This window comes from Marmota flaviventris, chromosome 12, assembly GCF_047511675.1.
Source record: "Marmota flaviventris isolate mMarFla1 chromosome 12, mMarFla1.hap1, whole genome shotgun sequence".
NCBI classification, from domain to species: domain Eukaryota; kingdom Metazoa; phylum Chordata; class Mammalia; order Rodentia; family Sciuridae; genus Marmota; species Marmota flaviventris.
This window is the reverse complement of record NC_092509.1, coordinates 28,378,291-28,396,652: the sequence shown is the minus strand read 5'-3', so window position 1 is coordinate 28,396,652 and position 18,362 is coordinate 28,378,291. Positions and strand designations below refer to the sequence as shown.

The 18,362-nt window shown below is 34.6% G+C and overlaps 2 protein-coding genes across 8 annotated transcripts in view; one reads left to right on the top strand and one right to left on the bottom strand.

Moving 5' to 3' along the window:
• Acbd5 (acyl-CoA binding domain containing 5) overlaps nucleotides 1-4,233 on the top strand; it is a 45,183-nt gene extending 40,950 nt beyond the window's left edge. For all 5 annotated transcript variants that reach the window (XM_071599813.1, XM_071599814.1, XM_071599815.1 and 2 more), the window contains one exon: nucleotides 132-4,233. In XM_071599813.1, coding sequence (XP_071455914.1) covers nucleotides 132-144 — 13 coding nt within the window. In that variant the 3' untranslated portion in view covers nucleotides 145-4,233. The remainder of the gene's footprint in view (nucleotides 1-131) is intronic.
• A 2,907-nt stretch (nucleotides 4,234-7,140) lies between these two features.
• The window catches only part of Mastl (microtubule associated serine/threonine kinase like), a 31,648-nt gene continuing 20,426 nt past the window's right edge, over nucleotides 7,141-18,362 (bottom strand). For 2 of the 3 annotated variants that reach the window (XM_027953104.2, XM_027953105.2), the window contains exons 10-12: nucleotides 12,726-12,839; nucleotides 12,522-12,623; nucleotides 7,141-9,097 (exon numbers count right to left, since the gene is read on the bottom strand). In XM_027953104.2, coding sequence (XP_027808905.2) covers nucleotides 8,940-9,097; nucleotides 12,522-12,623; nucleotides 12,726-12,839 — 374 coding nt within the window. In that variant the 3' untranslated portion in view covers nucleotides 7,141-8,939. The remainder of the gene's footprint in view (nucleotides 9,098-12,521; nucleotides 12,624-12,725; nucleotides 12,840-18,362) is intronic. The other variant, XM_071599810.1, reaches the window with a different exon arrangement.

The window sequence follows — 18,362 nt, the reverse complement described above, 5'->3', positions numbered from 1 at the left end:
TTTGTAATTTATGGTTTTATCTTGAAATTGAATGTTTTTATGTTATCATCCAAGAATTTTTGGTATGGATGTGTTTCATATTGGGTTGCATTTATACTCACAGGAATCTGGTTTTTACTTTCTTTTTAAAGAAAACTGAACTGAAGAAAATGATATTTTACTTAAGAAGACTGCTGGGCCTGGATGACCTCAGAATGAAATGGATTGTGGAGTTCACAAGAAAATCTTAATTTGTGATGATTACATTTCTTTTTTGTTGTCCAGTAGTTTGGTTTGTGTACATATATACACACATATTTTTTGTACTACACAAATGATAACATTTTAAGGACTAATAGTGCTGATACTTGAATAATCAATCTAAACTAGGTTATAAGTAACATATATTGTACCCTACTCTTGAACTTGAAGGACATTAAATTATTGTTTGGTAACATTTACCTGATTATCTTCCATAGAGAAATATAAGCTGCTTCCCAAGGTACAGGTCTGATAATGAGATCGATTTATATAAGTGGGTATTTTTCATTTTCTAAGTTAAATATGAGAAAGAATGTAAACCAAGAATGAGTTTCAAATGAGGGTAAATGGATTTTATATTAGTCATTGAATTGCCATGCCAAGTAGTAGAAACTGTTGGAAGAATCTTCTCCACATTCACTTTGTGGGCTGCACATATTTCTTGAGTAGTCACATCTCAGAGTTAATGTCAGGCATCATTATTAAAAATTATATCCCTTTGTACTAGACTTAGTTTTTACAAATGAGTTACAGATAGACATAACATGATGATGGAAATTATGAAAAATGGGCTTAATGTAATAGATTTAAAAGTTTATTCTGAGCCTACAGATATAACCTATAAGATTTTAATTCAATCTATACATATATTCCTTTCCAATTATTTTTCTTTGAGGCTATATAGTGTATGCTTCATAGGGTGCTTTGAAATATAAAATGAAAACTTATTTATACTGTTTTTACAAAGGTAAAAAAGGAAACACATTAATATCACTTTTCTGCAACTGGTAAACTATACAGACTGGACTCTTTAACCTCTCAGTGCCTCAGTTTTTCCTTGGGGGTATAATATTTGGATATACATACTTCATTAGGGGTATTGGAAGGTTTTGCAAGCTAACAGGCCATATGCTTTTATATGAATAGGCATGCTCAACCAATGAAAATTTAAGTCCCTCTATCCCACATCTCACCTTTTAGACTAAAAGGAAGACTGTAATTTAGATCCTTGAAGATTTGGAAAATCATTCTTCCTGTATACCTTACAAAACTCTACATTTAGTTAGATGTACTTTGTGCTTTAAAGATTTCTATGAATCAGAGACTTTGTAACAGATAATTTTGAAGAATTCTGTATTGCAAGATGTTGGGATTAGCATGTGTTCAGAGTGTTTTTAATAAGAGGGAAGAAATTAGTCCAACTTTAATATACAGAGTGGTTCTTTATTTGCCTGAAGAAAAAGTATGAGAATACAATTTGCTTTTCCCAAACTCATGTTCTTATTTCTTCTTTCATATAACTTCATGTTTTTTTAGTTTTTAATCCATCTAGATTTAAACATGTCTAAAAGGATCTACCTTTGCTTAAAAACGACAAAAAAGAAACAACCTATCCTCTACTTATTTAGAAAAAAATGGAGAAAGTAACTGAATTATATGTAGAAATAAAGTTTAAACTTGTGGATCAGGGATTATTTAAAAAAATTAGATATCAAGTATGAAATCAGAAAATGGTGGCTTTTCTCTTAGTATTTAAATAAATAAAATGCAAATTAAGAAAGTAGGAAATTGAGATTCATTACAAGCAGTCAGGGGTAATTAACTGCTAGGGATAACCATTTGTATCTTATTCCAAAGTCTTTATTTTATAGTATGAAAAGCACTTTGCACACAATTCTTGTATATAAATTAATGATGTAATTATAGGGTATAGTGTTATTGCTTTGTTTAATAAGAATCTCATTTAAAATTGACAGCTATGGTATTTTTTTAATGATCAACTTATTTTCTGTTTCTTTATTGTAAATTAAGTTAAAATAAAAGGTTAATGAGAAATGTTGTTACTGTTAGTGTATTGATTATATACTAAAGATTAAATGAGAATAAATAGTAGGAATTCATAAAATTAACTTTTTAAATAAAGCCATGCTTATATATAATTTTATAAAAAATCAAGCTGGGATAACATTTAACTCATTTAATCATCTAGTTGATTAGAATCAGTGATCCAGTCAAAAATCTTAGTTTAGTTCATAACACCAAATAAATAGCTTCTCACAAAGCACTCGGTGAACCCCTAAAAATAGCCATCTTGAATATATACCATTAGTTGTAGGTGGAACATGGTGAGTTTGTGTTTTTAATACATATATAATTTATAATTTCATGATAGTATAAAAGTGATGTTAACTACTTGTACCACTTAAGATATCATTGTTCTACTGTGGCTTGACCAAATGTCTTTTGTTTTTGTTTTCCTCATAGAAGCTCAGAGGTAGTAAATTCTGGGGCTGGTACTTCCACAATGCCATTATGGATATAGGGCTCACTTCCTGACTTCTATTCTACCATATTTAGTGTGTAGCTTTCCCAGACCTACAGTATAGGAGGACAAGTGAAGGGAAGAAAGCAATTTCCAGTTGTATTTTTCTATCTAAGAAACAATTATCTTTATTGAAAGACTCATGTAGGAGACTTCTCATATCTAATTAGCTAGAAGTGTATCCTCTGTCCCTTTCCTTCTTCCTTTGGAAGCTTTTCCTTTCCTACTAAGGGATGTTGAGGCTGCTAAATGGAACACCCAGATATGCCCACTCCTTCCCACCCAAGCCACAGTAATGAGTATGTGACCCACACCTACCAGTTTATATCCCCTTCTTCTAAGAAAAGTTATGATTCCAGGAATGGGTACAGGATCATCAGTGAGACAGTTGGAGTTAATCTTTGGGATTTAATTTGTGGAACTAGGAGAGAGTATTCTTTCTCACCCCTTCTCTTTGCAGTTTTTTTTTGCAACCAATGAACACTGTTTTTTTTTTTCTTTGCAATATTTTTTAGATCTGCTTCCAAAGTATTTTATAGTTTAAAAAGCACTTTGCACACAATTCTTGTATATAAATTAATGATGTAATTATAGGGTATAGTGTTTTCAGGTCCACCACAAAACTGAATAAAAAGTTCATTGTTCCCATACCATTCTCCCAACACCCACATACAACCTTTCCAACCATCACCATCCCCAGGTAGAGTGGTATATTTGTTACAATTGATGAATTAACATGGACAAATGATTACATTAGGGTTCATTCTTGGTGTACATTCAGTAGGTTTTTACAAATTTTAAATTATGTGAACCCACCTTCTAATAGAATACAGTCATTTCACTACCCTAAACATCATCTGTGCAAGGCCTATTCCTACCTCTCTGCTAACCGGGTAAACATTGATCTTTTTACTGTCTCAATAGTCTTGCATATTTTAGATGTCATGTATTTGGAATCACCATATGTAGACTTTTCAGGCTGGCTTTGTTTTACTCAGTAATATGTACTTATGTTTGTTTTGTTTATTCATGGCTTAATAGCTCATGTCTTTGTATCACTGAATAATATTCCATTATTATGTGCCACAATTTATCCATTCACCTACTGTAGGCATCTTGATTGTTTCCAACTTATGAATAAAGCTGTTAGAAATGTAACAGTTTGTGGGGCCTCTGGTGTGGCTGAGTGGTAGAGCACCTGCCTAGGCCATATGAGGCACTGGGTTCCATCCTCAGCACCACATATAAATAAATAAAATAAAGGTATTGTATCCATCAACAACTAAAAATATATTTTAAAAATGTGCAGCTTTTTGTGTGAGCATATATTTTTTTTAAATTCAATGCTATGTATCTTTTTTTTTAAGAGAGAGAATTTTAAAATATTTATTTATTTTTTTTAGTTTTCGGCGGACACAACATCTTTGTTTGTATGTGGTGCTGAGGATCGAACCCGGGCCGCACACATGCCAGGCAAGCGCGCTACCGCTTGAGCCACAATCCCAGCCCGTGTGAGCATATTTTCAACTCATTTGGATAAATACCAAGGAGTTCGATTGCTGGATCATGTGTTAAGAGTACATTTAGTTTTGTAAGAAACTGCCAAAGAGTCTTCTAAAGTGGCTGTACCATTTTTTTTACACTAGCAATGAATGAGAGTATTTCTGTCAGCATTTAGTGTTGTCAGTGTTTTGGATTTTAGTCGATCTGATAGGAATGTTGTGGTCTTATTGTTTTCGCATATTCTTTCTCTTTGAATTAGAGTCTGCTAAGATTATATTACCCTAGGGTAATATGTCTCTTGTCATTTGGAAGAGCCTTAGATAATAAGGCAAATACTGTTATAACATAGCTTAGAGTCGGTAAAACATGGTCAAGTCCCTCTATCCATTTAACTCTGTAAATAATACCAACTCTCTATAATTTGTTTATATTGATTAGTAAATTTGCTTTCTTATTTAAAGTACTTGAGAAGGTTTCTGATGCTTGCCACCACTATACAGGTAGCTTCTTTTTTTAAATATTTATTTTTTAGTTGTAGTTGGACACAATATTTTATTTATTTTTATGTGGTGCTGAGGATCAAACCCAGGGCCTGGTACATGCTAGGCGAGCACTCTACCACTGAGCCACAACCCCAGCCCATACAGGTAGTTTTTTATTCTGAGGACTGAGTACAAGCTCTGGAGCCAGCCTGCCACTTTCCAGCTGTGCAATCACAGGAAATTAGTATGTGTTTTCAGTTTTCTCATTCATAAAATTGGTGTAATACCTCTTAGGATGTCAGATACAGATTGGGACTTATGAAGATACCTTATAGAAGCTGCAGCATTTGGTCAAAGGAAGTACCAGCCTACCAGGATCTACAGGAAAGAAAGTTAGGGAATCAGCATTCCTCTTTTATTCTTTTTCCTCTGGGATCTACTGCTGATGCCCTGTATTAGCCAAATCTACTGGAAGCCAGAGGAACAAAGGAGTCTTTTGACATGGTTAGCATAGCAATTTCCTTGGGCACAAAGCAGACTTCAGAAGTATGGAGGTGAATCTGGAAAGACAAAGGGAGATCTCCACCACAGCACTTTCTTCAATGTGCCAGGTATCTCTCTTGTTCATCCTCCACACAGAGGAAAAAACAAAACAACCCCTACTATTTAGCAAGGGTCAATAAGGGATAGAAGGTATGTGCAGTTGGACAGAGGATCTTAGGATCTGCTTAAGTGGAATCCAACAAATTAATTCAACTACTCCCTTTCACCCTTAGGGATGTATCTAGTACCAACTCTTATGTAGTGTAAGTTCAATTAATTTTTGCCTGTTTCTCATGACTCACAATGATGCACTTAGTTACTGCATTATTTAAACTAATTACCCACTTACTTACCACCTTCCAAATTGTCATTGCTTTTGTTTTGTTGCTTTTTTTGTTTTTAATTGCTTTCCTATTCTGTCAGTACCTGTGGGTTACAGTTACTATAGCTGGATAGGGATTACCAGAAAACTCAGTGGCATAAAGCAGCCATTTGATGTGCTCACGGATTCCATGAAAGGCATAGCAGGGTTCCATAGCTGAGGAAACTCAGAAGAACTGGAAGCTGGCAAAGTGTGTGGGGGTGTCTGTGGGTAACTCTATTTATGCTTTTCCTCATGGTCGTTCCAGTATGGTGGCTTTAGGGTAGCAAGACTTCCTATATGCCAGCTCAGGCTCCCAAAGTGCATGTCCCAGGAGAAAGCCAGGGAGAAGCTTTTTTGCCATCTTAAACTTGGCCTTGGAAGCTTCCTGGAGTCATTTCCGCCACTTGACTCACTGGATGCAATTCAATGCATTTGGCCTATCTTCATAGGAAGAATAATTAGACTCTACTTTTTGTGGCAATAGTGTAAAAGAAATTGCAGGCACCATTTTTTTTTTTTTTTTTCGAAGTCTCCAACTGATTTCTTGTATTCTTTGAGTGTCTCACAGACATTTCTACCCATCCCATTCCTCATTCTATTTTAGGGTATAATACCACAATTGACCCACTTGCTCAAGCTGGGAATTAGGTGTCAAACTTGGTTCCTTCCAGTAAGTTTTGATAATTCTATATCTAAATATATCTTGAATCCAGGTAGGCTGGTACATTTTACTTAGTCTTCTTTCAAATACTGTCCCACACAATATACTTCAACAGTGAAAGAATAACCTATCTATGTTGCCTTGGTATTAATTGAAAAACCTGGTGAAAACATTATGTTTGAACATATCTTCTGGACTCTGAACATGTTTGCAATTGGCTAAAATTATGACAGTTCTTTTTGGCAAATGGAATAATTATTTGACCTAAATGTCCTTCAAGGACTTTGGCAAAACATGGTAAGGTTTTCAAATAATTATCATTTAGTAAACCTTTTTTTTTGTGTGTGTGTTTGCTAAGTACTTTGTCTTGTTTTATTCTAATATGGAGAAGCCAAGATAAATAGGTAGCTTTTCAAACATTTTTTTTTTTGCATTTTTTTTTTTTTTTACATTTAATGGGGCTAGGAAGAAAATTATTTTCTGTTAATTAAAATTATATAATAGTTTTTGGTGAAGAAATTTTTTTCTTAACCATCATGAGCTCTAAGTTGGGATGGCTCTCTGTAACAAAAGACATTAACAATAAAAAAGTTTTTAATGTGTGCAGTGCATGTTATGCAGGAGATACTTCAATGTAAAGTAACCCAAGTAGTGCTTAGCATTCTAAATCAGGATCTTCAACAAAGAACAAATACAATTCTTTGCCAGTATCTGGGAAATGACAGGACAAAGGAAAGTGATTTTAGGTTTCCAAAGAGGGAAACTCTCAGAAGGTAAATATAAAGGAGGAAACAATGGAGTAAGGTTTGTTTATAGAGTCCTCTGGTGCTACCTGTTCTCTAAGACTAGAGTTCTCTTCTGTGAAGTTGAATTTATAGCCTACCTTTAGACAAAAAAGCAAGAGGAGAGGGAGAAATCTTACTGTGTCTCCTTTCGGTCAAAAATATTTTTTATGCCAGAGGCATATTTTGGGGTGACACATTCTGATTGCCTTCAGAGTAAAAGATGCACAGATTTCCACTCATCATAGTCAATGTTCTTTATTTCATTATTGTTGTTCCTTCATGGGTTTCTCCTTAACAAGTGTCTGAACTTACAACTCATTGACAGTTATAAATTTAGATGATAAATCACACATTCCCCCTAAATACCATGACAACATGCCTTTCCTGGTGGCAGCATTTCAGATGACTAGCTAGGTTTATAACAATAAACTGTGCAACTTTCTAATTAAGGGCTTTGTCTTCTGTTGAAAATCAGCTAATTTTACATTTCTCCAATTAAGTAACATTTCAAATCCTTGATACCTTCCTCAGGAAGCCACAAAACTGGTTGTTTCTTAATCTGGCTCTGCTCATTCCAACTCTTCAAAGTAATCAGTATAATCCCCAACATGGAGCTGCTCCCAATTAATCTGCTAAGGTGTCTTAATGTGGCAGAATGATGGTTTGATCCGTTTGATTCCACAGCCTTTTTTCTTTTCACTACTTGACAATACCATAAAAAGATGATAGGTAATTCTATGCTCTCATCTAGGGGAAAAATGTATAACTCAAACTAAATGAAGTTAAAATAACTGTATTTTGAACATTTTATTACAAGGGGTAACTATGAGGAGCATTAAATCTAAGTAGTCATTACTAAAACAAGCTCAGTAAAACCTCTAGCCCGTGAATTCAATTAGAAAGAAATATTATAATGGTATATCTTTCACTCTGTTTTAAACTTGTATCTTTGTCAACTATATTACAACAGGGCAAACAGTAAAGCCAATGTGCAAAAAGAAAACAGTGTTTAAAAGATTATTAGCAGAAGACTTATGCTTCATTTATATTTGACCTTTGTTCTTCTAGGTGTTAAGTATGCTGAAAACCTCAATGAATTTAAGATATGACTGAGCTGAATGCTCACAGTGTGTGTTGATGCTGACAGATAATTTACTTTTATAATTATATCTATTAGGCAAAATTAAATTGTATTACTATTTTAAATTGTTTACAGTATATCACACCTAACTTTTCCAGTAGTATTAAAAAAAATAAATAAATATCCTAAAGGCAAGCACCAAAAGCAGTCAAGGCAATAAAACTGTATCATTAGTAACTTATAAACTAAAACTCTAGTCCTTTTTTTTAGTCCTTGTTTCCCAAAAGAGTTACACTAATGAGCGAAGAAATTTTCCAGCTACATTTTCGAGGTTACAAATGATGCCTTAAATGATTGCCCATGAGACCACAGGGTTGTTTTTGTTTTTCCATACTGGGGATTGAACCCAGAGGCACTTTACCACTGATCCACATCCCTACCCTTTTTATTTTCTTATTTTGAGACAGGGTCTCATTAAGTTGCTGAGGCTGGCCTGCAACTTGCGATCCTCCAACCTCATACCCCTAAGTCGCTAGAACATGGGCAAGTAAATTGCATTCAAATGAAACCATACCTTTTTTGTTGTTACCACATTGAATGGTGGACTACAATCAACACATAAAGAAAAAAATCAAGCTTGTGGCTAACTATCTCTATGTATTATAGTGGTAGTGCCATTCTAATTTTATTGATGCTTTACTTTTCATAAAGTGCAGAAAATAAATAAATAAAGTTTAAAAAGATTTGAAGATTTATATACAGTTCTCAAGTTGAGATATTACTAATTACATTTCTTATATCTTTTTAACTCTGTGAAAGCTGTCACATACATTAAAAGCTCATCAACCCAGGTAGAATAATTATTTTGATCCCTCTTTTATCAGTTTAGTATTAAGGAGTATATAATTATGAAGCTTATTCTATAATACAAGTTTAAATAAAAGAAATATTTACGTGCTATAAACTAAATCCAGATACAGTCAGATGCTGAGCGTTATTCCTGGCTTCAAAATAGGAAGTATCTGTTTCATTATCTGGTTGAGGTATGAAAGGCATAGTTTGATGCTGCAGATTTTCCCAGTCTACATCAGTGAAGAGAGGATGACGTTTCAGTTCTTAGGAAAAATATGAAACAAAACAATATTATGACACAATTACCTAAGTAAGTACTCCCTTTTGGAATTAAAAAGGGGATGTCTAACATGTATCTTGCCTGAACTTACAATGCCAATTCTACAAATGTCTGTCTCCCTGTTAAGGTCAAATACCATTTGATTTTGTCTATTACTTGGCATATAATAGGTTCCTGGTTTAGATTTGCCAAATGAGCAAATGAAGCATTTTTCTTGCTGCCTGCATCTTCTTACACAATCCCTGACCTGAGAGAAAGAGAGTTTGGCCTACTTCTGGCTCCCTAATACAACTTCCATAATGCTGACATCACATGATTAATGCTTCAGTTCTCATTACAAGGCCTAACCACTTATTTATATCACTAAAATCTTTAGCACTATCTATTGCCCCAGATAACTTGAGCATGAAGCTTATCCTTTACTCCCTTGCTTTCTTCCCTGTGCTCCATCCTTCTTCATGGTGATTTTAACATATACATTGATGATACCTTATTCATCCTTCCTATTTCTTTCTGCCTACTAAAATAAAAGTATGTTCATTTATTTGACCACATGGTGATATTTAGTTGGTAGAAATAACCCTCCCTTTTCTTAACTCTTCTTTTTTGTGTATGTGTCATTGCTGTGGATTGAACTGGGGTCCTTGCACACATTAGGCAAGCTCTCTACCACTAGGCTACATTCCTAGCCTGAACCTTTCAATCCTTAAACCAACAATAGAGATGTTAACAAACAAGAAATTAAGGCAGTAAGTTGTTAAACCAACACAAAAAGTAACCCAACTTAAGTAAAATATTGGAAGAGGACTACATAGATAGGAAAGAATTATGGGTCTGTATTGGGGGTAAGGAGTTGGGAGATTAATGTCTACCAGTTGATTTTTCCCTATACTAAAAGACTAATAGGAAAAGGAATAAAATAGCAACAATAGTTTACATACAAAGAATTTGTCTCTTAATGTTCAAAATAACTGAGCATGGATAACTTATCAGAATGGTGGTTCTGGGGTGATTTTACCCTTAAAGGACATTTGGCAATGTTTGGAGACATTTTTGGTGGACACAAATGTGGGAGCATCTACCAAGTAGAGGCCAGGGATTCTGTTAAATATTCTACAGTCAACAGGACAGGCCCCACAATTATCTGGATAAAGCAGAGAAACTCTTCTTCAGAAAATCATATAAGTTGCTAAAAATAAGTGGGGATAAAAGAAAAATGTTCTTACTAATGACACCACAGATATTTGTTTCTTCAACAAACAATTTACAGAGTGAAGCGGAGGATGGGTATTCTTCAGTTTAAAAAAGTTACTTCAGGGCTGGGGTTGTGGCTTAGAGGTAGAGTGCTTGCCTAGCATGCATGAGACACTGGGTTCGATCCTCAGCACCCCATAAAAAAAATAAAGATATTGTGTCCATCTATAACTAAAAAATATTCTTTTAAAAAAAGTTACTTCAACCCTTAAACTAAATTAGAATTCCTTTGTGAATTAAGTTTAAATGAAAATGAGTAGTTATGATGAAAGGATCACAAAGCTTCCCACTATATCCAGATATCAGAGAATAAGAGTTACTACTATCAATTTTCTGCTTCATTAAATGTATCTTCTAGCAAAATATTTGAAAATCATTCCAATGCACCATATCATAGCCCATTAGAATATCACAATAGACTGAAACTGTAATTTCCATGGGTGTGACAAGAAAGAATATTGAATTTTAGATAAATTCATCTTAATATTCTTTCTCCTTGAAGTTGGCAATTATTTTGGCCTTGAATGTGCTCCATGCTGATGTAATACTTTCTGCACCACTAGTGTAACAAGGTAGATGATTGTTTAGAGTCCTAGTAGTAATAAAGTCTTCACTCAGCTTGAGACTGATTAACACATAACCATAAGGCAATGCATATAATATGTTATCAATAAGAGTTAGGGTCTTAGTTTTTTTTTTTTTTTTTTTTCAAAGTTATCTGCTGCCACCTGAATGATACCATGCTTTATAATAGCAATCTGACCAATATGTTGTGTTAAGATACCCACATCTATTCTGAAGTAACACTGTGAGGATCTGATGTGTCCAAACCCAATGTACACTGCTGGAATTGAAATTTGTGGGTGTTGAGGTATTTCAAGCAACATAAATGAAGTCCTAGGCTTCTTCAGAAAGCTAAAGCTGAGTTTTCAAATGACCACTCTTTCACTTCTTACAGGTTTCTGATCAAAACTCACTCTTCATAGAGGTATTCCCAATCACCATATCTAAAAACATCTCTTGCCATCACTTTGTATCCTCTCACTTTGCTTTAGTTTTCTTCCTAGTACTCACCCATGCATCATGTTATGTTATGGCTGTTTGCCTACAACCTGTCTTTCTACTAGAATGTGAGTTCCATAAAGAAAGTGACTTCAGTCTAGTTCATCCTTAGTATAGCCCTGGGCTTGAAGTCATGAAGTCACTTGATAGGTTCAATTAAATCAATAAACACACTTTTTGTGTGTGTGTGTGTGTGTATTTTTTTTTTTTTCTCCTTCCCTAACACTAGGGACCAAACCCAGGGGTGTTCTACACTGAGCTATATCCTCAACCTTTCTTATTCTGAGACAGGGTCTTGCTAAATTATCCAGGCTGTCATCAAACTGCGATCCTCCTGCCTCAGCCTCCAGAGTAGATGAAATTCATACTGTTGATCTTAAGAGAGGGAACACTTAGAAGCTGATGCAAATGACATTATTTCTAAAGCCTGATTTCCTAAATATACCTTAATTCATATCAAAATGTATTTGGGACATAATATTTATATGTCTCTATATTACCATAAAGATATGGTAATACCTTATCACAAAGAGGATTTATTTTTAGGTACTTAGGTAGAACCTAGGGCTTTGTGCATGAGCTCTCCCATTCCCAGCCCTACAAAATTACTTTAAGGCTGCTGTTGATGAGATTTACTAGAATTTTAAAATTACTTAATATACTCCTTCAGTGAGAAAACCATTGAATGGTTCTTAATGTACTAAATTTGTCTGGAATCTGATAAATTTGCTAATGAGAAATGTTATTAGAAGTTAAGCAGTTAAGAAATGATAAAACAGGAAGTTTTCATGAAACAAATTTCCTGTATTTGTTGATGGTTAACTTTTATCAGGGTGTGATACCAACATATAAGACTGCTTCAGGTACCTCCGTGGGAATAACAAAATTCAGTGTATGAATATTTTATCTTGACTGTACTTAATTTTAATGGAGTATGACAAATATATTAATGTATATACCTAGAGGAGAGAAATAAATGAAATCATCTTTTTACCATTTAGCAGTCAGATTATCTGTAGTATTGTACTAGAACTTGATATTGTCATTAATAATCACCAACGATAAGAGAGTTTATTAATATAAAACCTTACCTTTCATTCCAGCTCTCTTTGTATCATCAATAGTTAAAAGTATTTCTACTGCACTTTGAGCATTATTAGATAACTTTTCGTCACCTTCTGGCCAAGGGATATCTATAAATATAAATACACAAATAAACTTGTTAATTGCTGCTTAACAGATAAATGAATCTATCTTAATCTTTCAATGAGAAAAATAGGAGAAAAATGAATCACCTCTTTTCAGAATATTCTGGAATACTTGTTGTGGTGTCTCATCATTAAAAGGGGGAATTCCAGTTAGAAATTCAAACAAGCAAACTCCAAGTGCCCACCAGTCTACTGCAGGACCTGGAATTAGGAGGAAATAGCTGAATTTGCAAGCATTTTTCCACAAATATCTGATCAACTAAAATATCAGTGTAGAGATATTTGAGTGTAATCAAGGCTTTCATTGGCTAAGGCTTTCTACTGTCTTCATACAGTACAAAAATCCAAAAACATATTACTTTCCTCTTTATTTTCTAAGTAATTTAGACTGGCAACTAGCACAGCTATTTAAAGGAACAGTAAAGCCATTTATTTTCATTTATTAATAACTTCTGATATCCTGGGTACTTTATGCGTTCTAATTCCTAAAGCACAACAAAAGGATGCATTTAATGTAAAGAATATTCTCTAAGACATTCTACTTCTTAATTTCGAGTCAGGAGTAAGTACATTTAGATGATTATCTGTACTCCACTGTTTTCACAAAAGGAAGAGATGAGACAGCAACATTTATACAATTTGGAAGATGGCTTGATAAGGAGGGAAGGCCCTAATTATAGAATGTTTTAATGTGGCTTTATTCTTTTTAAGAACCTAAGACAAATTAGTTTAACAAAATATTTAAATTCTGGCTTGAAGAAGAAATTAGGAGATAATAAATAGGTAAAACTAATATCTGAATAACATTGAAAACAATATTTGTATACAAAGTTGTTTTTTATTTTTCAGAAGGGTCTCACTATATTGCCCAGGCTGGCCTTGAACTCCTGGGCTTAAGTAATCCTGCTACTTCAGTCTCCCTAGTACCCAGGATTATAGGCATGTGCCATGCCCAGCTATACAAAGATTTTAATGATTATGTTAATCATGACCATATAAATTGGTTTACACTTTTATTTCTGTTCATGAATAAAGTATTTTCTACAGAAAGATTAATTTTTGATAAAAATGGTTAATTTTAAAATTAAGAATTTGTAGCTAAGTTTGCTACAAATTATTCTTTTATACATTTATTTTTTTTCTTTAGTACTGGGGATTTAAAAGCACAGGGGCACTTTGCCACTAAGCTACATCTTAGCACCTTTTATTTTATTTCACTTTTTGAGACAAGGTCTCAATAAATTGAGGCTGGTCTTGAACTTTTGACCCTCCCGCTTCAGAGTCCCAAGTAGCTGGTATTAGAGAGATACACCATTGCACCCGGCTTCTTTCTTTTTCCTTTTCTTTCCTTCCTTCCTTTCCTTTCTTTCTCTCTTGCCCTTCCCCTTCCTCCCCCCTCCCTCTCTTCCTTCCTCTCTTTTCCTCTGAACCCAGGAGCTCTTAACCTCTGACCCACATCCCAGCATTTTAAATTTTGAAACAGTTTCTTGCTGAGTTGCAGAATGCCTCACTAAGTTTCTGAGGCTAGCCTTGAACTTGTGATCCTCCTACCTCAGCCTCTAGAGCCAAGGGGATAATAGGCATGTGCCATTTGCCTGGCTTGCACCCAACTTCTTTAAAGACAATTTCACAAACTTTATTATTGTAGTTAAGCAACGGCCACCATCCCATTTTAAAAGAAGTAAGAAAGCATTGTAGAAAAAAACTGCATGCATTTAGAGTACCTTTTTACCTGCAAACTCCATAATCCCCTGTTCCCTTTGAGGATTATAAGATGCTAATGGTCTGTAGGTTTCTATTTCTATAGAAATCATTATAAAAACATACAGACCACCTCAGTTAGTACATCTTTTAAGCAGCATGGAGAAAGAATTATTCTAATGGATTAGATAATATAACCAAATAACAGGAAAGCTGGAAGAAATCAGGAAAAAATGTATTTTTATTTACCTCGAGTTAGACATTAGAACCCATACCCAGCTCAGCTGAAATTGTACTTGTGTTAAAAGCATTCATGATTTCTCCACAGATATGTCACAGATAACCATATACTTAAGTCAAAGTCTAATAAGACCACATATTGTGATAAATCTTAGCAATTACAACACTTTATTAGCTGGAGAAAAAGAACAAGCTTGTTTTATACTAACTGGCTTTCTAATTCAAAACCCATTCATAATTTGTAGAGCTATATTGATATTGTTATCTTTCTATTTTCTAATAGTAAAGAAATTTAAAATGTAGAAAATTCGATTTTAATAACTTCATCAAAACTATTGCTTCTGTTGTCATAAAAAGCTTATCTCTTTACTCTTTGATACCATTAAGTTATAAAAAAATGTCATTACCTACATTTTTTTTTCACAAACAATCATATTTCTGGATGTCTTTCTGCTCAGAAAACAGAGACAGTTCAGTATTTTATTGAGCATAAAGTAAACATTATTTTATTATGCAATGTGATCTAGTTACACTTTGACTATAGTTTAATGTGCTCTGCCACATTACTTTATAGAGAAGCTTACTTACCTGAAGTCAGAAACCCTGCATGTAAGAAAACAATAGTTAGGTACACTCTGTTAAAATTGTGAGTTAATTCCCTCACTATTTTTAGGTAGTGTACCAGATATAAGATGAAAACGGCCTTCTCAAGAAGAGATGATATAGATATTTTTAACACAATGTTAAAATAGCTGAAACACAAATGTACCCAAGAAGTTACAAGAAACTCAGCTTGTTTCAGGGACAAGATGATGGAAGTCATCTGGGAACCCTGCTTAGGGCCTTGCTAAGTTGAAGAGGCTGGGTTTGAACTCGGAATCTTCCTGCCTCAGCATTCCAAGTTGCTAGGATTACAGGCATGTACCATGGTGCCTGGCTTGGTTTAGTTTTGTTTCCATGGTGTGAGGGATTGAATCCAGGCCTCACACATGTCAAGCAAGTATTCTACCACTGAACTGCATTCTCAGTCCCCAAGTTTCTAATAAGGTGATACAGAAATAAATAACTCTTAGTAGTTGGTCAAGGGATACTTTATAAAGATAAAACATTTGAACTGATGATGAGATAAGAAGAAATTTGATTGGATAATGATTGTCAACTAAAACAAAATACATGTGCAAAATAAGGAAGAGTTGGACATTAAATGTATCTCATTAAGAAAAGGAATGAAAGCATAAAGCATATAAAGAGATTCTTTGAGATGAGCTTAGAGTCTTGAGCATCATGATCAGGAATTTGGATTTTGTTTAGCAGATCAGAGGGAACCATCATAGTTTTTCCCTCCAAAAAAAAAAAAAACCAGAATGAACCATAGTTTAGGAAGAAAAATCTGGTTGCAATGATTACAGACAATAGAATGAAAATGAGAAGATCAGATAGATAGAAGGCCATTAAAATAATGAAAGACAAAGATGAGGTTCTTAGAATGGTAGCAGAGATAAAAAGCTCTGCAGAGATCTAATTAAATGGATTTAATGTCTGAATGTAGGAATGATTGTCTTCATGGAGATGGTGAAACAAATAGGGAACAAAGAGTGAGCTGGATAACAAGTCCTGTTTTTACATGCAACACTTGAAAGATCAGTAGAATGCTGACTAGGCAGGTTGGGCTGTGTGTGTGCTGCCTAGGGAAAGGATTAGAGATAGAGATTTGGGGATCATCAAAATGGAGGTAACAATTAAAGTCCTTTGGAGTGATGAGATTAAGGGCCATGGGAAGGGAACAGAAGCATGGGGCAATATCTTGAAGAACTACTCAGTCCTCTATCCAGTGCTGTGGGTAGAATATACTTGAAAAAAACTGCATCTGTATTGAACTTGTACAGACTTCTTTTTTGTCTTATAATTATTCCGTAAGTACAACTACTTAAATAGCCTTTAGACTGTATTAGATGTTATAAGTAATATAGAGGTGATTTAAAGTATACAGGAGGATATACATAGTTTATATGCAAATACTGTGCCATTTCCCCACCACCACCACCTTTTTTTTTTAACTGTGCCATTTAATACAAGGGACTTGAGCATTCACAAATTTTAGCAGTCCTTGGGGAATCATGAAACCAATCCTTCATAGATATTGAGGGAATTATACTTGACAGACATAAGGGAAAAAACCTGACAATTGTAATAGAGGTTAAGGGAAATGAGACTGAGAAGAAACTGTTGGGTTTGACAATAAGGATGGTGGTAATGGTTAAGAAAAGTTTCAGTTAAATAGCCAAGATAACAAACACATTACCAGAACAAAAATAATCAGGCAAAGAAAAGAGGCAACCTTTGAGACATTTCACAGTGAGGTCAAGACAAAAGCAGAAACTTACTTTCAGGCTGGGGATAAAAACAAGCAAAGAAATAAAAATAGAAATGGTGTGAGAGGTCGAATGGGGAGGATGAAACAGGTGATAACCAAAGGAGCCCAAATAAAAGGGAAGTAATTAACATCAAGATGTTGAAGAAGAAATTCATCTTATGGACTGAACTGTCACTTTGGCCAAAAAAAAAGTATGTTAAAGTCCAAACTCCCAGGCTGGTGATGTAGCTCGGGGTTAGAGTACCTGACTGGCAAGCCTATGGCCCTGGGTTCAATCCCCAGTATCACAAAAGAAAACAACACAAAAAACCCAGTCCTAACTCCTAGTAAGGATCTCAGAATATGACTTTATTAGGAAATAGAGGCACTGCAGTTGTAATTAATTAGGTTAAAAGGATAGATTGAAATAGGGTGGGACCCTAATTTAATATGACTGCTGTCCTTCTAAGAAGTCAGCATATAATACAGACACAGGGAGAAAACAAACCATCTGCAGAGGTAGAATTGTAATGATGCAGCTACCACATCAGGAGGACCAGAGATTGCTAGGAAACCACCAGAAGCTTGTAAGAGGCAAGGAAGGATTCCCTAAGGTTTCAGCAGAAACATGGCCCTGTCATCACCTTGAATTTGGATTTCTAACTTCCAGAACTATCAGACAATAAATTTTTGTTGTTTTGAGCCATCAAATTTGTGGTACTTTATTACAGAAGTTTTAGTAAATGAATATAGTTCATTTCAAAATGTAGGAGAGGAATATTTTTTAAAGAAAGAAAGGAAAGAAAATAAAGAAGACAGGTGAAAATATCTTTTCATTATTAGGTACCATTTTGAAGGATGGTTCAGTTCTGGTTTGACTATTCTGGTGAAGTTGTGAGCGAGGATAAGTTCTAAAACAGGAAGAGGATTCTGGATACTGAATAGAAATTCAGGCCCAACATTATAGTAATAAGCATTGTAGACCAGATATGAAACATTTAGAGCAAACATAATGTAGGGGGTGGGAGGTGGGGCTTCTCTATATTATGAGACTGAATCAAAGAAGGCAAAGGATAGCCAGGCACAGTGGTATACACCTGTAATCCCAGTGGCTCAGGAGGCTGAGACAGGAGGATCATGAGTTCAAAGCCAGTCTCAGCAAAAGTGAGCTGCTAAGCAACTCTGTGAGACCCTGTCTCTAAATAAAATGTAAAATAGGGCTGCGAATGTGGCTTAGTGGCCGAGTGCTTCTGAGTTTATTCCCTGGTACCTCCCCTCCCACCAAACAAAAAGGGCAAAGGACAAATAGTTGCATGTCCTTTAGTATTTGGTCTTCTACATTCAGAAAATAACAGCCATTTCTTTTTCTTTTTCCTACAATAATATATGGGTGAAAAGAGTATTTCAAGCTGAGTGATGGAATACACTTA